The sequence below is a fragment of the Chiroxiphia lanceolata genome, chromosome 1, assembly GCF_009829145.1.
Source record: "Chiroxiphia lanceolata isolate bChiLan1 chromosome 1, bChiLan1.pri, whole genome shotgun sequence".
Classification (NCBI taxonomy): domain Eukaryota; kingdom Metazoa; phylum Chordata; class Aves; order Passeriformes; family Pipridae; genus Chiroxiphia; species Chiroxiphia lanceolata.
In genome coordinates, this window is record NC_045637.1 from 151,533,964 (window position 1) to 151,551,658 (window position 17,695).

Genomic DNA, 17,695 nt, shown 5'->3' on the forward strand with positions numbered 1-17,695 from the left:
GAGTCATATGTCTTAATGGGCTTGGGCTCCTTGGCTCCTGGGCTGGGACCAGCTTCAGCATGTCCAAAAGGACCAAATGTGTGTCCCCCATGCCACCACTCTGTTCTTGTTGGTGAAATGACATCTGTGGTAGCTGGTTTTGTTGTTTCTCAGGAGACTGGATGTGTGCAGTGTGTTGTGGTGGTCACATTCCAGAGGAAAGGGAGCATCCCTTTCCTTTGGAGGTGCTGGGAGCAGGTACCTGCAGCCCCTGAAGCCAGGCTGGCAGCAAATGCCCGGTCTCTTCTCGCAGCCCTGCAGGGAGTAGATTTTGTTCATGGTCTTGTGTGGTGCTTTCTTTGGTTTTCTGTGCTTAGGTTTATGCTCTTCTTGCTTTCTAAAATACTCTGAGCTTGTTTAAACGACAAGTCCTGTTGATCAGTTGGCTGTGGGAGCTTTGTGTGAGGAACCCTGGAGGATTTTGTGGAGAGCAGGGTGCCCTTTGCAGAACTGGTAAAGCAGCACACAGAACTGTGTAGCAGGGGTATATTTATTCATATTACAACCTATAGGCAGGATTAATGATTTTTTTCACACAGTGAATGTTCTCTGCCATATCTGTGGATGCAGATTGCAGGGAAATTTCTGCAGATCCTTATTGTTTTCATGCAGTTATTCATCAATTGTAGAAATTATAGCCTTGGATAAAGTGGGGCCTCCTGTACAAATGTACATGAAGAAATACTTCACCCTCCAAAGATCCTCTGTATTTATATAGCAGTAAATGCTTCCAAACTCTTTTCTCTGTGCAACAAAAGAGTGTTTTTCTCCAAGGATTTGCCCTTTCTCTGTTTCATAGCCTGTGCTGCCTTGATAACATATCCTGTGGTTTGCTGCATCTCAGACAATGATATATAGGAAATGTTCTTCCAGGGTAGGTTCAACATGCCCCTTGTGCAGCCATGCCCAGCTCTCACTGAAGCCAGGGGTGGGTGGTACATGTACAAGAGCTCTCTTTGGGCCTGGTGTTTGGATGTACCAGGATTGTCTTTTTCTATTGTTGGGTTTTTATTTTCCTAGCTCACATGGCTCTTGAGAGTTTGCCCAGAGTCTGGCAGAGTCACTTAGATGACCCTGAGTGAAATGCACACACAAATACATGGTAAGGCACAGAGCCTCAGCAGAAACTGTGCTTGAGCAAAACATCTCTGCTGCTCCTTTTTTTTTGGCACTTGTTAAGCTGTTAATGTAAGCCAGTGGACAGCTGTGGCACTGGGAGCTGTCACTGATGTGTGAGCCAAGCGTGATGGGCAGAATTGATTCCATGTGTAGCTGTGCTAGGGAGAAGATGAGTTCTTGCAAAGTTAAGACTTTCCTGCTAACTTTTGTGCCATGTTTTGGCCTTTGCTTACTGTTTTGGAGCTGTTTTAGTACCAGGAGAGTCACCAACCAGCTCTGCACCACTGACTGTGAGATGTCACTGCCTTTGAGAACATCCCAAGCTCAGACAAGGCAGACAAAGGATGAGATGTCAGTTCTGCAAGGGTGAGAGCCTTAGGTACAGATGGGTTTTGAGGGAATGCCTGAATAGCAGAGTGGAGGAATGAGCATAACATGCTGGTTTAATCTAACAGAGGAGGAGGACTGGGCAGCACTAAATGTAGGACACAGAGTGTGCTAATGTTGGGATCTTCAGGAGGCTCTCCAGGCCAGTTGCTAATGCACCAAAACCAGTGTCCTCAGCACTGTTACATGGCCAGGAAGCAAAGGTAACCAGCCCATGTTACAGTCATCTCTCTGGTTTTTTTCCACATAAACCATCAGTCTTTCTGTTAGTTTGCAAAAACGTTGCAGCAAACCCTCTGCATGATAACAGAGGGTTACTCTTCTCTTTGGAGTTGTCTGGGGTCTGTATGAAGCTGCTGCAGCTCCGTTTAGGAGGTGTTCACAATCCAGCAGATGCAATTTTTGACCTCTTGAGTCAGACCTGGGTAGTCCAGCAGCTGGGTAGGAACTCCAGTGAGCTGAAAGGGAGAGCGGTGTTTCAAATGGAGCATTAAACTGAATGTCAGGGAATAGACAGACAAATATGATCCTGTGTTTTGCTTCCCTGAAGCAGGGATTTCACTGAACTTGGTGGATAGTCAAAAGAAAGCCTAAGAGGCTGGGAATTCTTGAGGAGAAACTATTCTTCACTTGCAGTTGCAAGGTATTTCACAGTGTTTTCCCTCTGCTGTCATCAAAGTGGTTGCTATCAAGAGACGATCTTAACTCAGTTCAGCTTTTCTCTTGAAACAACATTTAAAGGGAGATTCAAACTGACTTTATAATAAAAGGTAGTTCAGGGTCATGTTCTTCATGTTTCTGAGATGTCTCATGTTTTTCTGCTGACTCTGCCATGTAAACAGCAGCAAAAAATAATAAAACTATGTTATTGGCACAAGCGTGTTGGAAGGGATGTAGATGTTCTGGGGGAAATTTGGCTATTTTTGCTTCTACTGGGCAGAAAATGTCTTCACTCCATGTCCCTGAAAAACCTTATGCAAAGTCAGTATTTTCTTTTTATTTTTTTCCACATAAACCTTTTCAGTGGAAATCCCCTTCCAGTCTTTTGGTGACCAGCATCTGCAAATGTTCATCCAAGTGCCAGGAAACTTGGACTAAAATCCTTCTGAGTTCTCTATTTTGAGATAACTGAGGGCTGTTTTTATTTACTTCGAGGAACTACGTGTTTCAGAACATTATCCACAAATTATTTAGGAGCCCCATTGCAGAACCTCCATTTCAGTGGAAACCTTTGCCAGAAGGTTTATTTTTTTCTTTTTTTTTTCCCGTGGTTTTCCATGGTGGCAAACCAAGCTGCTGAACTGTGGCATTGTGTGCCTGCCAGCCCTCTCCAGACCAGGAGCGTTGCAGGAACTGGGATGGATGAGACCTCATTTTGAGAAGAGGTGGAAAATTTAACTGTGTGCATCATGCCAGCTGCTTAAGGGCTAGAAAATAGGCTCTGTCCTGCTTATTAGTATAGAAGTGCCCTAAATTTGCCTTAAATCAAGGTACAATAATTCATCCCCAGAGGATCAGCGTAGAGAGGACGAGACTTGTACGAGTCCCATTGAAAAAGAAGAAATGAAGGAGATTTGGTCCACCTGCTCACACCTCCCCTTGACAGTCCAAGAGTGAGAAGTATCTTGCAGGTTTCTCTCTTCCTCTTGATCCCTGAGTTTCTGCCAGGGCTCAGAGGAACACCGGCACATCTTGACGTCATGTCCCTTGTCTGGCTCCACGGCAACGTCATCCAGGGCTGGGCTCTCCCTGGCTGCAGCTGTGAGCTCAGGCAGCTGCCAGCAAACCCTCCCCAGCCCTGATTTTTAAGGGGCTTCTCTCCCCTTCTTGATGCTGATCAGTAATGGATGAAGTTTTGGGAAGAGCAGGGGAAGGATGAAGCCAGGGAATGCGGAGGCGGAGGCAAGCCAAGCCTGGCACAGGGGAACTGGCTGTACGTGCAGCACCACGAGCTCTGCACACACTGCATGAAAGGCACTTATTAAATAAAAATAACAGAAGGGAACATGAAAGACCCCAGTGGGTGCCAGCAGTGACTGTGAGTCTCCGTGCTGTCCTGGTTCTCCCTCCTTGGGACATGCTGTGCTCTGGTCTCAAATATATGGCTTTACATTAGTGTGTGTAACATGTGGAGCAGGAATCCCTGCCCAGAGCACCTTGCTCCAAAGGGTAACCAAGGTCAGATACTCAAGCAGCGCCAATCTGCAGAGTTTCCCTGAGTTCAGGAATCCTAAACAGAGCTGCTGAGATCTGAGACCAGCAATGGGCCTATAAAGAAGTGCCTCACAGCCTGCCCCATCCCCAGTGGAGCTGCCATGTGATCCTATACATCCCAGGACAATCCCCTGGGGGCCTCCTCTCTCTGCCTGGTGCTGCTGCTGTTTCTTGAGTGTTAGGTCAAGTGTGAAGAGCATCCATGATGTGTCAAACAGGCACGTCTGGGCTTGTGTCTGTTTCTTCCTTTGCCTCAAGGTGGGTAAAGCAGCATTATCCAGTATATCCAATCAGCCTGGTGTCGCCCCCACTATGAATTAAGTCTCCCACTGAGTACCACTGTTGCGCTCTCTCTCTCTCTCTTTTTCTCTCTCCCTCTCTCTCTCTCTCTCTCTTTCTTTCTCTCTACCTGACCCCTGTTTTGCATTTCCTCACTCCACCAGCAGTACTGGCCTTGCCTGAGGTTTTTTTAACAGGACAGGATAGGGCTGGAACAGGGAATCAACCTTAAGCTCTGGGGCTCTTCTCCCACCACCTCCTGTGTTCCTCCAAAGTGGATGGGCATGCCTGGATGCAAAGCAGCAGCAGCCAGTGTTCCTGGAGGTGTGAAGCTGCATAAACTACTTTGGGCAGCACTTCTACCCAAACAGCCTGGCTGAAAGGGCTCTGGTTCAATCCAGCAGTTTCTAAGCATGCAAAAGCCTAAGCATTTTGTTTAACTTCCTCACCTGCTGGGAAATAGCTGGTGTCTTATCCCCTTTTAAAGTTTTTTGGCAGGAAATGTGACTCTGGAAGGTCGAACACAACTAACCTATGGCTGGGAGTAGTTGTTCCAGGCTAAGGCTTAATGTGAGATCATACAAAGCCCTTGCGCTTGTGATAAATCTCATTTAACTGCCTGGGTTCAAATTCAAACAGGGCTTGTACAGCTCTTTGTAATACCAAAGACTTTCTGGGCAGTAAATGAGTTATTGGAGCAAGAGAACCCAACAGTGCATGAGCAGACCCCCACTTCATCACAGCAGTAACAGAAATGCTCAGCAGAGCTAAGATGAAGCTGTTACACCGCACCAAATCCTCTGGCAGCTTTTTGGAGCAAGAGTCACCCAAAAGTCCTTATGCTGCATTCCAGATTGGCATCTGCCAAGCAAAGGAGGGGATGCTGATGCAGTGATTTATCAAGGGTGCCCGAACTGCTCAATGGTTAAACGTTTGTTTATTTATCTTCCAAGAGAGGATGCCGTACTTCCCAACTGGTTTTGTTTTTAGGGCTGGTGGAAAGCCAGTTCCTTATGAGCACTGCAGCACTGGAGAGATTCTCTCCCCTTGATCTTGGCGTTACTTCAGTTGGAGTTTTTTCGCTGTGTTCTTATCCTGCAGGAAATCTCTGAAGGAGAAAATAGGAAGAAGAAAAAAAAAGTAACTCAAAGCCATATGATTTTCATTTTTACAATCCGAGAAGGAGTCTGAAGGAAGATGTATCATGGGACAGAAATATCTGCGTGTTTGGTATAAATCCAGCAAGCCTGATTTAGTGATCTTTAGTGCTTGTGTGACAATGTTAACATTAGCAGCTCCTGATGTGTATCTACATAAGTGAAAGGTGGGGACTCGGATTTGTGGTGTTGATCACGCTGATGGATTTGTGCCAGAGATCCACCTGGCACAGTAACTGTGATGCAGAATAGCAGCTGAAGAGGGAGAAGTTGTGTTGATTGATCAGTGTTGACTTTTCATGATGGGATAGGCCCCTTCCCAGCACCTTTCTCTTGTGCTTAGCCTGGGCATGTTGTTACCAAATGGTAGCAATGAACCAAAGATTTGGCAAGAGCACTGCAAAAATGGATATGAAGTGTAAGGAAACACATCTCCATGTGACTCCTAAGTCCTCAAGGATGTGTGCTTTTTAGAAGTCTGCTTAAAAACAAGTTGTTGTGTTGTTTGAAAGCTCATGTTGCACAATGCCGACCAGCTAAGGCTCCAGCACGGAGCAGCACGGATCTCCGTCAGCAATTCCTTGCCATGAGGTGATGACAGAGCAGGGATGGAGGGGAGTAACCACAGAGAGAAAGTGGAGCCAGGCCTGTGCATCTGGGCCAAGCAAGGGCAACAAGACTTAAAACCTGAAAAGGCACAAGGAATCAGTTAGAGTGGATCTGGGGAATAAGGGGGAGGAATGGGTCATCTACATAAGCAAGCTGCAGAGTTCTCTCCCAGGTGCAAAAGGGAAGCTGATTTTCCTTCATCTTTAATTTTATGTTGGGAAAGGGTAGAGAAGGGTGTTTGAGCACAAATTGTTTTCCGTATAAGAAGTGTTGAAGGGATGTTGCACTCAGTTCACCTGGGCTGTTTCCCAGATTGCTGAACAAGGCAGTGACGTGCTCCAGGGAGGAAATGGCCCCGAGGTCAAAGAGGGGAGGTGGGTTTGGAGTTTGTGGTTTGCTTTGAGATTGACTGATTGTATCACAACAAAACTCTGGAGCCCTTTCCTTTCTGGCATCAGCAGCACAACTGGATACAGTGCACAGCTCTTAGCATCCAGGGTGGGTTGAAGTCAAGTCTGCTACATGTTGTGTGGCCACACAGCAACAAACTCTCGGTGTTGCAAACGCTTTGCAGGATGCCCATAAACAGTATCACACCTCTAGATCCTCCATTCCCGTCCACACAAGCTCAAACCCAGCAGCGTCTCCAGGAGGTCTGTGATCGCTGGAACAGCATCTCTGGAAGGACTTGGGTTGGCAGGTCCCCCCTTTGACCCGTGGCTTTCCCGTGTCCCAGGCTCTCTGCACACTGGCCGGAGCTCTCCGCCCCCGGGCAGTGTTCCTGAGGAGCAGCAGCAGATCGCCCGCCAGGGATCCTACACCAGCATCAACAGCGAGGGCGAGTTCATCCCCGAGACCATGGACCAGAACGTGAGTGGGGCTGGGCTGTGTGGGTTAAACTGGGACGGCGTTGGGAGCGAGGGAGGCTGAGCTGTGGGAGCTGTTCCCACCATTACATCCCCAGCGGGGCCTGTGTGTGGGACTCAGGCCAGCTTTTTCCAGGAATGGGTGCCCCCAGGCTTGGCATGCCTGAGAAATGGCAGGCCCGATTTCCAGGAACCCTGGGAGCCAGCTGCAGTGGGGATGGCAAATGTGCTTGGGCACCTCAGGTAGCTCTGGAGGAGCACAGATCTGGGACACACGTGTGCACCAGCTGCCAGGCCATCGTGGCTGCAGCGTTCCCAGATCCCGTGGACCATGAGGGAATGTGCCAAGCAACCGATTGCCTGTGATTGCAACAGCCTGGGGATATCAGCAGCTCCTGCTGCTTCCCATGTGCAGTTTCTGCCTGAGCTCCAGTTACAGTTCTTGGCTCTGCCCACAGCCTCTCTCTGTGGTTTTGTGTCTCTGTTCCTCTCCCATATATATATATATATTTTTTTTTTTTTCCTCTTTGAATAAGGAGTCTGTGTATTCCAGACTCTCAGTATTAAAAGAGCAGCAAGCTCTTCAGTGATGAGCAGTACCCCTTCCTCCAGCCACACTGGTGCCCATGATGGGGAAAACTCTGCAGTGTTGAGGAACTGGAGGGGAGCAGCTTACACCTCCCTCTCTCCATCCCTGCTCAAGCTATAGCTATAGCTCTGAAGAGCTGTGGATCCTGTGAAGTCAGCTGGGAACATAAATCATTCTTGTTAAGCTCTTGGAAGTGCAGGATGAAGATCCACAATTTGCAGGAGGGACGCGGAGGGACTTTGGGGAGGCACTAAGTTCACTCTGTCAGGGTGCTGTGCTGGCCTGGGGAGATGTGCACTCCCTACTCTCCAATAGCACCCACGGGCTCCACTTCTGTGTGCAGGCTGTGCCAGTGTTTCCATGGCAAAGTTTGTGTTTGCAACAATTTATTATACAGCCATTAATAAAATAAGGAGCAGTCACTCCGGGTGAGTCTTGGCAGCGTCAGAGCGCAGATGTATCGTGTGCTCCCTGCAGCCAGAAGTTGGCTTTCTGTTGTTTTCACATGCCTTCCAAACACGTTAGGGAGGATTAAGACAAAGTGTGTGCATGCAGGAGGAGGGTCCCCATGACCCCCTTTGGGTGTAAATCAGCACAGCTCCTCCAGCTGTTCATGGAGCTCCATCAGTTCAGGGCCCTGAGCCTGCTCCTGATGAAGGTTCCCAGATGCTCTCCTTGCTTTTCCCCAGCATCACAGTGGGTGGCTTGCAGCCCTTCTCTGGTGAATTAAATGCAGGAAAAAGGGAGTTTGAGGGTGGTTTGGGTTTTTCTTCCTTTTCTCATTGAGCAGTCATGCTTTTCCCTATATGGGCTTTGCCCTCAGAATGTCCTTGTACTGCTGCTTCTATTTGTGCCTCCCAGAAAACCACTTAGAAGCTGGAGCTTGCTGCCCACTGGGGGATGCCCCTGTGCAAGCCTGTGATGTAACTATGGTCTTGAGACCAGCCTGGCAGATGAATAGAGGCTGAGTATGGAGCATGCTCCAATTCCCAGTTTTATGCTTTTGAGAAATCAGTGTGTTTCAGCATTAGCTGCTGGGAGAGACCTGGCATGGCTGGCAGAGGCAGGGAGTGGGTTTTAGGAGAGGTCTTCATCCTCTTTGGCTAGTGCATTTTGAAGGGTGAGGGTTTTGGTTTAAAAACTGGGAAACAGAGAAAAATTGCACTTTGCAGTTGGGCCTGTCCAGCCAAAACAACAGGAGCTGTTGTGACAACAAGTCAAGGAGGTCTTACAGGAACAGCACGTGGAAAGGGAGGCTGTTGGGGAAGGAGGAGCGATGTGGGAACCAGCAAAGTGTGACTCCACGTGGTGTTTAACCCTCGTTGCTCAGCTTTCCCAGGAGTGAGCTGGGCTGGCTGTGGAGCAGGGCTGAGCAGTGTGTGCAGCCAGGAGGGAGCATGGTGCTGCCTGCAGCACAGCGTGGCCCGGAGCAGGCTCTGCTCCATGTGGAAGTGCACACAGCCCCTGGGTTTACCACTCCACACAAACCCTCTATTGTTACTAACCAGCTATAAATAACCCCGGCCAGTACAATGTCTCATCCAGGAAGCAACACAAATGCAGCTTTTGACTCACTGGGCTGGTGAGAGCCAAGCCGGTTCCTCCGGCCAAAAACCCTGACGATGCTGCGCTTATCAGCGGAGACGAAGGCTGGGCTCGTGTGCCAGGGCAGCTCGGGAAGTCAGGAGTCCAGGGCTGCAGTCCTGGCTGTGGTACACAATATCCACTTGGCCTTGGGCACATCTTTTGTGTCCTGATACATATTTTCTTTTATTATTATTATTATTATTATTATTATTATTATTATTATTATTATTATTATTATAATACTTTGAACACTTTGAATCTCACTGACTTCTCCTCATGCTTTGAGCATCAGGGTGCTAATTATCTTTGCCTCAGTTTTCCTTCTGGCAAACAGCAGTTGGAAAGAACAAAAAATGCAGAGAGGGCATCATAAATGGATTTCCACTGGGAAGAAAATTTTTGTTAGACTGAATCTCATCCCTATGGGACTGGCATCAGCTGGTGTAAATCAGCTGGCTTTGGAACAGCTTTGTTGATTCTGCAGAGGTTCTGGAGCTTGAGGAGCTGCAGTGCATGGTTTCATTGTTTCCCCTTTTCTTTCACTGTCAGATGCTTGAAGCTTTCATCAGCCCTGACGACTCGCTGTCTGGGAGCTGCCAGTCTCTGGACAGATCTGTGGACAGGTAAGTTGTACTTCCCATCACATTCACCAGCTGAAATGCAGCCTCTGCTCCACAGTGAGAGAGAAGTGGAGTCAGCAGCATCCCCGGAGATTTCTGCTGGGGTGAGGATGCACCTGAGCGAAACAAATTTAACGCTGAAAACCAGATCCTAGCACAGATGTCTGTGGGATGGTATGATTTGAGTTGCAGTAATCTGAGCTGGACAAAGACAGCCTGGCCTTGTGTGCCCAGGTTTTCTTTTTTTTTGTCAGAACCCTCTCATAGAATTATGGAATGGTTTGGGTTGGAAGGGACCTTAAAGATCATCTCATTCCACCCCCCTGCCATGGGCAGGGACACTTTCCACTAGACCAGGTTGCTCCAAGCCCTGTCCAACCTGGCCTTGAACAATTCAAGGATGGGGCAGCCACAGCTTCTCTGGGCAATCTGTGCCAGGGCCTTTCCACCCTCACAATAACTCCCACCCCTCTGGCTCTCTGCAGTCACCAGGTCAATACTCCATTAGCCTCTCCATGTCCACTCCTCCCCGGGCATGCTATCTGCTCTCCATTGACCACTGGTAAACTCAGCAGCCTCTGTGCACTGCCAGCAGCCACAGACGTGTCAGTCAAGGTGCTGAGGACACCAGACAAGCAATAACTAAGTTTAGCTTCTCAGCAGGAAGCAACTGGGACACGTTGTACTAACCCAGGCTGGGACTCAATGGCTGATGCGGCTGCTCGGTCCCGGCTCACACGTGCACAGAAACTGTATGTTTGCTGCTGTGCATAAGACACAGTGTCCTTTTGGGAAGCGGTATATTATTTTTTTCCATCTGCATCAAAGATTTTCTATTTTTTTCCGCTGTTGCTTTTGCCATACAGCACCAGGGCTGTGTTCCAGCAGGTCTGCGTCGGGTTGATTGTGTAGCGTGCTTCGGGTTTGCTGCTCTGTGCACTTTGGATCTGTCTCAGCATCGTGGTCCATTTCCTTTTTGTGGCTCTTAATAATTTCCTGTGATGTATTTGCTCATTGTTACGGCTGTATCGAAGCTGGGTTCCTTGTGCTCCCGGCCTCTCTGCCCCAGCTTTGCTTTTGCACAGACTTTGCCAGGAAGAGCAGCAGAAGGAGCGCGGGCTGGTTGTAACACTTGTATTGGGAACTGAGAGAAGAGTTTTGGGCGTGTTTGTGAGAGGGTGGTATGGCTTGATTTCACATGCAAAGCAGGCAGGTGTGTTCAGTCATGGGGTCTAGGAGCTGGAAAGGCCCAAGAAGGGCTGTGTTATTCCAAGGCAGAAAGAGGAGTAAGACTATTCCTGCAAAGATGTAGCTGAGCCCTTGCAGCCAATTCCTTGGGATGGCATCAGCTCCAGGGAGCAGAGCGAGTTACCAGGCATGGTGGCCAGGCTGAGGCTTAGGAAGAGCGCAACAAATTCCTCTCTGCCATAACAGTGATCAGCTTTGACATGAGCAGGTTTCAGAGCACTTCACAAAGCTGATTTCTGCTCTGTGCCCATATTGTTGAAAGGGAGAGTGGCAAAGCAATGTGTCCAGATCACCCTGTTGGCCCTTACAGAGCCTGGGGTGAAACTGGGATTGCTGAGATCCCCTTGCAGTGCTTTATCATCTCTCAGTGTACTTCAAAGACCTTGAGCCTTGAGGCACCAATCCCACACTCTCCCTCCTGGTCTCCTGGGAGTGTGCATGTTCCCAGTGGTGGTACAGACCCTCCTGTGAGAGGAGGATGGGGGATGATGTTGCAGAAAAGGGGAAACCTGCATGAATTGGGCATGACTGAAGGACTTTAGTGTGTACATCTGCAGCAACTGAACAATGCTCATAGAAAGCAGAGTTGCACAGTTGAATACTTGATGCTGAGGGCAGAGAAATTTGCAGCCCTCCTGTGAAGCCTTTTGCACAGGTGTTCTGATCTTTGGCTGCTTCTTTTCAGCCTAGTGACTGTGGCTTTTGCAGCATCTCTTTTGTTTGCCACAGGAACACGCTGTGATCCAGCAAAGAAAACCAATCTTCATTCCTGTGCAGGATGAGAATGGGAGCTCAGTGATCAGTGCAGCTTGTGGTTTAGCCTGTCCTTTCTAAAGTCTAGTAATCCCATAGCCTTTCTGATATAATAAATGTATCCTGCTTTTTTTTTTTTCATCTCTTTGCAGCCCTCCTTTTACCCAAACCCCTGTTCCTGGAAGGAAGAGCCATCCCAAAGACAGCCTTGATTGCATGGGTAAGCACTCTTGGTGGTTTATATTTGCTTAAAAGTATAAAAAGTATGTAGTGAAGAGGCTGGATAAAGGCTATTAGAGAGATGGCACTGCATGGAAAGTAATTAAAAGCAATCAAGCAAACCAGCCCCACTGCTTAGGTTACACGTTAGAATTGACCCTGTAATGATCAAACCTGAATGTTCTCTAAAATTTAAAGACCCAGAGCACCAAACACAGGAAGGGCTGCTCTTGTCTTCATTAACCCTTCTTGACTCTGCAGCAGTGCTGGTAGCACTGAAGAACCTTTTGGGCCTGATTTGGGTATCAACTTACAGCAACAACAGGCCAAACTGGGCAGCAAAGGCCATGAAGTAGATGAATATAAGCAAGTAAGGCTTTTGAGAGATATGTGTTGGAAGATGTTGCTGAGAGGGCTGTGCTCTTCTGTTTGGAGAAAACTGTGAGGTGCTGACAAGCTGCAAACAGCCTTGTGGGATCACCTTTTGTCTCTGATAGTACCCGGGAGTTGTCCCTTCAGGGTCTCCACTTCCTGCAGAGCAAAACCCAACTCTCTCTAGGGAGTTACACCTCTTCTGCTTGCATTAACAATAATCTGCAATTGTGCAAATGCTGTTAGAGAAACCTACTGGTAACTTGCAGGGATCATAAGTTACTGCTTAATCACTTATAAACATCCAGCTGGTTAAATCATGGAAACTCTGCAATATTGTAATGACTTGCACTATTAAAAATGAGCAAATGGCAGCCAGCCTGTGGCAGGAGAACTCATTCCTGGCCTGAGGCAGGATTTCTAGATTGAACTGCAGAGATGAAGCTGCAGTCAGGCCACGTTGCAGAAGGTTTTTAATGCTCCCCCCGTGGCATTTTGCTTTGAGACACTACTGGGCACCATCACTCACACGTGGCTCCCCGAGAACCTCTTGCCCTGTCCTTGTTGCTTCTCCTGCTGACCATATTTCAGCCATTATGTGCTCCTTTTGGCAATCATGCTGAAGAGCAGCAGAGGCCAGGAACGGCCTCCAAGGAGCGGCTGCTGGCCCCAGGCTAAGACAAACAAACAATCAGAACGGGCTGTGTCATTAGAACTGGAGGGAGGAAAAACAGCAGGTGAAAGATGGGGAGGGATGTTTTAATCTCAAGTTATTTGGTGCTACCAGCAATGGCTGCCTGGGCTGTGGCTTTTATTAAAAAAATATGTCCTTATCTCTTATGTCCATCCATCTCTCTCATCATCCCATTTCTGAACTCTGATGGTCTTTAATCCCTTCTGTATATTCTATCTTTCTAGCATTTAATCAAAGTAAATATAAAAGTTTGGAGCTCTGGAGGTATAAATTGGTCCCTGGCTTTCAGAGGTGAGGAGTCGCATCTGAGAAGAAAGAGGGGAGAGATTGTCTGGTATTGGCACAAGTGCTGGATTTCTGCATTTCCCTGGAAATAACTGACTTCAGAGTAAAGGTTTTGGATATATGGATCTAGGCCTGACCCTGCCTGGCAGTTCTGTATCCACACTGATTTTTGTGTTTTCCATGTGCAAATAAGATGTTTAGTGCTCTGCCTTGGAAACTAGGCATGGTTCATGTCAATCCTCTGCCTTTCACTTGAACAGTGTGGGCCAGGGTCCATGAAGTCAGCAGTTAAACCTCTGCTTTAGGGGCACCAAGAGCAGTGTGTCTAACCCTGATTTTCCACTGCGGAGTGTGTGACTGTGGAGCGATTTCAGAGGGAGCCTTGGGGAACGTAGGGTTGTGTAAATGAACAGCTTGTCAGCTCATTCTTCCCCGTAATTCAGTGTTTCCCATAAGAAACACTCTGGGCATTTGATACGGAGCTGATCTCGGAATCATGTGTGTCTTCTTCCCTCCCGTCAGATTTCGACATCCCGTTCTGCGAGAGGTTTGGGAAAGGCGGGACGTTCCCGAGGCAGTACCACCTCTCCCAAAGCCGCAAGGACTACAGCGACGGTAAGAAAAGGGTGGATGATGGGTCCAGGATCTTGATGGTTTGTGACAGTGCTCAGGACTGGAAAGACCTGGGAAGGAGAGGTTTCTAATAAAGGGAGAACCGCCAAGGAATTTGGGATTCCCTTGTGTGTTCTGAGGAGCATCCTGCGTGCGACCCTGGGGCTCTGCTCTTGGGAAGTGCTGAGCATCTACGGCCTGTAGGAAGGTCAGTGCTCAGCTCCTCCACTGCTCACACCTGCAGTTTTAACTTAGCCATGTGGATGATTGGCATTTCTCATCCCTGGCAAAATCAACCTTTCGGTTTCCCTAAATTGCTTGTTTTTTGAGGATGCTGTTTTGTGACCTTTACAGCAGGTTTCTCACAGAGCTGTAGGAAATCCCTGAGCAATTTCAGGGTAGCAGTTTCTGTTCTGTTCTGTGTTTTCAGCTGTTGAGTTCTGAGCTTTGGGGACCACTCCATCACCTTTTTCCTGCTCTTTCCTTCACTGTGTGAGACTGCAAGCTGTGGGAGGCCAAACTGAATTAGAATCAAATTCCCTTGGGAAAAAAGTAGTGAGTACATGCAGAGAGCATACTGAGCCTTCCAGAATGAACTTCATCTCTCACTGACACCCCTGTGAAAGCAGGTCTGGCACTGCTGTGTGGTCATTTGCATTATGGACTTAGGGGATGGCAGGGATAATTTGCACTGTAAATCCCTGCCTGTTCAATGTTTAATTGTGATTAACAGCCAACAAACCCCCTAATGTAATTAAACTGTTGCAAACCCCTCTGGAAGCATCTGCATTCGATGTAATTCCTGCTGTTATCAACTCTTAAATTGAATTTAAAATGTTTGCAGGGCTTTGCTTCAGTTTAATTACAGTTGTTTTGTTTCATCTGAAGAGGTGAGGATCTGGGCAGTGACGTGAGAAGGTGGTGACAGGTAGGTCCAACCTGGTGTGTGCGTTCTTGCTGTAACTTTCCCCCTTTTCTCCTGCAGGTCGGAGGACTTTCCCCAGGAGTTACTTCCCGCAGGAGAACCTGTTCCAGCTCGTCCCCTCCAGCAGAACCAAGAGTTTTAACGGGGACAGCAAGCTCAGCACGCTGCAGTACGATGAGTACAGGCCCAAATGTTGGAACAATTGTGAGAAGGGTCTGCAGGTCTTCAGCACCTCCCCTACAAAAGCGAGGAACTGTGAGTGAAACAAAGCCCCGAGTGCCTGAGGTCTCAGCAGAGCTGAGCCTCAACACAAAATTGAGTTACCAAGACCTGCTGAGTTACCATGAGCAGCTGAGTCAACCGTGGGTGAATGCACCCCCAGCACGAGGCACATTGCATGAGCTTGTGTCTCAATGAGAATGATTTAATACAACACACTGTATCTTACCTTGGCCTTGAGGGTGTCAGCTGGTGTTCAGCACTTGCTGGGTTGCAGAAAATTGCTTGTGTGTTGAATTGTCAGTGTGCTCATGCAGCAGAAGCTTCAGAGAGGCTTGGGTTGTGAGAGCAAATGTGTCCAGAGGCTCCACTCCTTGGATTACATTGCTGTCACCCCAGCACTCAGGCTCCTCTGTCATTGCAAAACTGCCCATACTGTAGAACTTGGTGCATAAATAACAACCTAGGAATGAGCAGTGAGATAAAAGAGTCCTTACTGGTCCCTGCCTGGGTTGCTGCTCAGCCATGCTGTATCTCACTAACCAGTCCCAGAGCAGAGGGGCAAGTCCAACATTGGCTAAGAAAACAGGTTTTGGAAGAAGGACTCTTAATGAAATAGGACGTTTTTAGGACTTGATACTGCTTTATGCTAGTGCAGACTGGGAGACATCCCCCCATGCCAGTAGCACCAGTGCTAAAACTGGTTTGTCCTGGTGCCCCTGGGAGAGTGTGGCTCACTGACTGCCCTGCACACTGTCGGGTCAGGAGGATGCTGAAGCCTCCCTGATGCACTCTTTGAACCCTCTCCTTTCTCATACAGCCCTGCAGGCACCTGTGAACTGGAGGCTGGGGAAGCTGCTGGGAAGAGGAGCTTTTGGGGAGGTTTATCTCTGCTACGACGCTGACACTGGGCGGGAGCTGTCAGTGAAGCAGGTGCCTTTTGATCCTGACAGCCAAGAGACAAGTAAAGTGAGTATGAGGGTAGGACTCTCTTCTGCAGCACCTTGGGGAATTGTGGGCTGGAGGCTGAGGGTGGAGGTGTCTGTGTCCCTGATGGAAGGCGGTGTGTGGAGGCAGGGTGTTGTTTTCCCTCTCTAGAGTGGTCCTGAATGGCTTGTGGCACCAGTCAGGGTGCTCTGGTGACTTCTCTGCCTCTTAGTCCCTTGGTCACATTGACCTGCTCTGTCTCAGGTATCATCTCTTGCAGGTGTGGCTGCTCTTCCTTGGTTTTGTCCTTCTTGCTCCCCTTCACCTTCTCTCCTCTCTGGGCACTGCATTAGCTTTGCTGGGGACTTCAGTGACACCTTTCCAGAAAAGCTCTGTGAACACAAGTAATAATAAGTAAACCTGTCTCAAAGCCAAGCCCTTGTGTATCCCATGTGTCTCTCTCCTTACCTTTCTCTTAGAGCAGTGCTCCTCATTTCTGAGCCTCCTGTGGCCAGTTTCTTCGCAGGCAGCTTCACAGGGGCTGCAAAAAGTGTGCTCAGCATCGAGCAGTATTTGGATAATATTCCCAAAGTTATCATTCCCTTTCACAAGGAAGTCTGTTTTGTTACAGGAGGTGAATGCTTTAGAATGTGAGATCCAGCTGTTGAAGACTCTCCGTCACGACAGGATAGTGCAGTACTACGGGTGCCTGAGGGACCCTGAGGAGAAGAAACTGTCTATCTTTGTTGAATACATGCCAGGGGTAAGTGTGGCTCCTGTCCTGAATGGCAGAAAACAGATTGAAACTGTCCTGGAGTTTGGTGAAATTTGGATCTGGAGCCAAACTATCCAGCTGAGCTGCTCCATAGCTGATGAGCTAAACCAGAGCACTGGATGCATCCCTAAGGACTTGAGGAAGCTTAGGATGTGAGTCAGATGTCATGGTGAAGCCCCTCAGCGTGCACTGGGTGAAATGAAAAGCCTTACAGGCAGGTTTTAGGTTTGAATCCTGGAGCAGGGTGTGTTCACAGTCTGGAATCTGCACTTGGTGAATGTAGGATGTGATCCAGGATCTGGCTCCAAACACTGTGGCCTGAGCCCACCCTTAAGTATTTATTGCAAATCCCTGCAGGAAAAGCTAATAGTACAACTGTCCTCCCACAGCTGTCACCAATTATTTGTGGCTTTTCAGCACGTGTGTATTAAAAACAGTGTTACTCACTTGGAGCCTTCTGTTGAGGACAGAGCTTTTTGTGGGGAGCGGTATCCTCTCGTGCACGAGCAGCTTCAATTTGTGACTTTGCTGATATAGGATGAAATAGCCCCAGGGGAAAAAGAAGGTCAGAAAGCTTTGAGGGAGTCTAAGCAGGGCTGGAAAATGTACATGGATGAGTTGAACATCCCTTTCTGTTTGGGAACTTGTGAATTACATCAGCCATTAGACGAAGTCATCGGTTGGTGTAAATCAGCATAATGCTATTTACATTGCTGGAGGATCTGTTCTCCCAAGTCCCTCCTGTCCAGCTGGATTTGTTCCCCAGAGTGTGGGAGAATAAACCCTTGTTTATACAGATATTTGTAAGGTCCGAAGGGACAATTAAGTCATCTGGTTGCAAATAATTTTGGTCTTTAGTAAACGTGCTAGAAGCTCTCCTAACACATCTCGCATGTGAGTGGTCAGGTGGACTTCCATGCGCCTGAGTCCCTTCCAAGCCATGTCCTCCCTCTCTCCCTGTGGGCAGACATCTCATTTTAAGGTCTCACCACGAGGCGTGGACCCAGAGGAGTAAATCCCAGGAATTCCAGCAGTCCCCTTGCTGCTTATTCCGCAGCGTGCCGATGTTTGTTAGCAGCCAGGAAACCGGCATTGATGCTGGGGCAGCGTCCAGCAGGGCTGGAAGTTCAGTGTTTGTTTTTTTTAATGATAAACCCGAGCTCTGACCAAATACAGATTGACTTTGCTGCTGAAACAACA

The 17,695-nt window shown here is 48.3% G+C and overlaps 1 protein-coding gene across 2 annotated transcripts in view; it reads left to right on the top strand.

Annotated features, from left to right (window-relative positions):
• Positions 1 to 17,695, top strand: part of LOC116796792 (mitogen-activated protein kinase kinase kinase 3-like) — a 77,887-nt gene that overhangs the window by 55,540 nt on the left and 4,652 nt on the right. For both annotated transcript variants that reach the window (XM_032707701.1, XM_032707709.1), the window contains exons 8-14: positions 6,541 to 6,674; positions 9,396 to 9,469; positions 11,620 to 11,687; positions 13,560 to 13,652; positions 14,635 to 14,829; positions 15,614 to 15,762; positions 16,352 to 16,483. In XM_032707701.1, the coding sequence (XP_032563592.1) occupies positions 6,541 to 6,674; positions 9,396 to 9,469; positions 11,620 to 11,687; positions 13,560 to 13,652; positions 14,635 to 14,829; positions 15,614 to 15,762; positions 16,352 to 16,483 (845 nt within the window). The remainder of the gene's footprint in view (positions 1 to 6,540; positions 6,675 to 9,395; positions 9,470 to 11,619; positions 11,688 to 13,559; positions 13,653 to 14,634; positions 14,830 to 15,613; positions 15,763 to 16,351; positions 16,484 to 17,695) is intronic.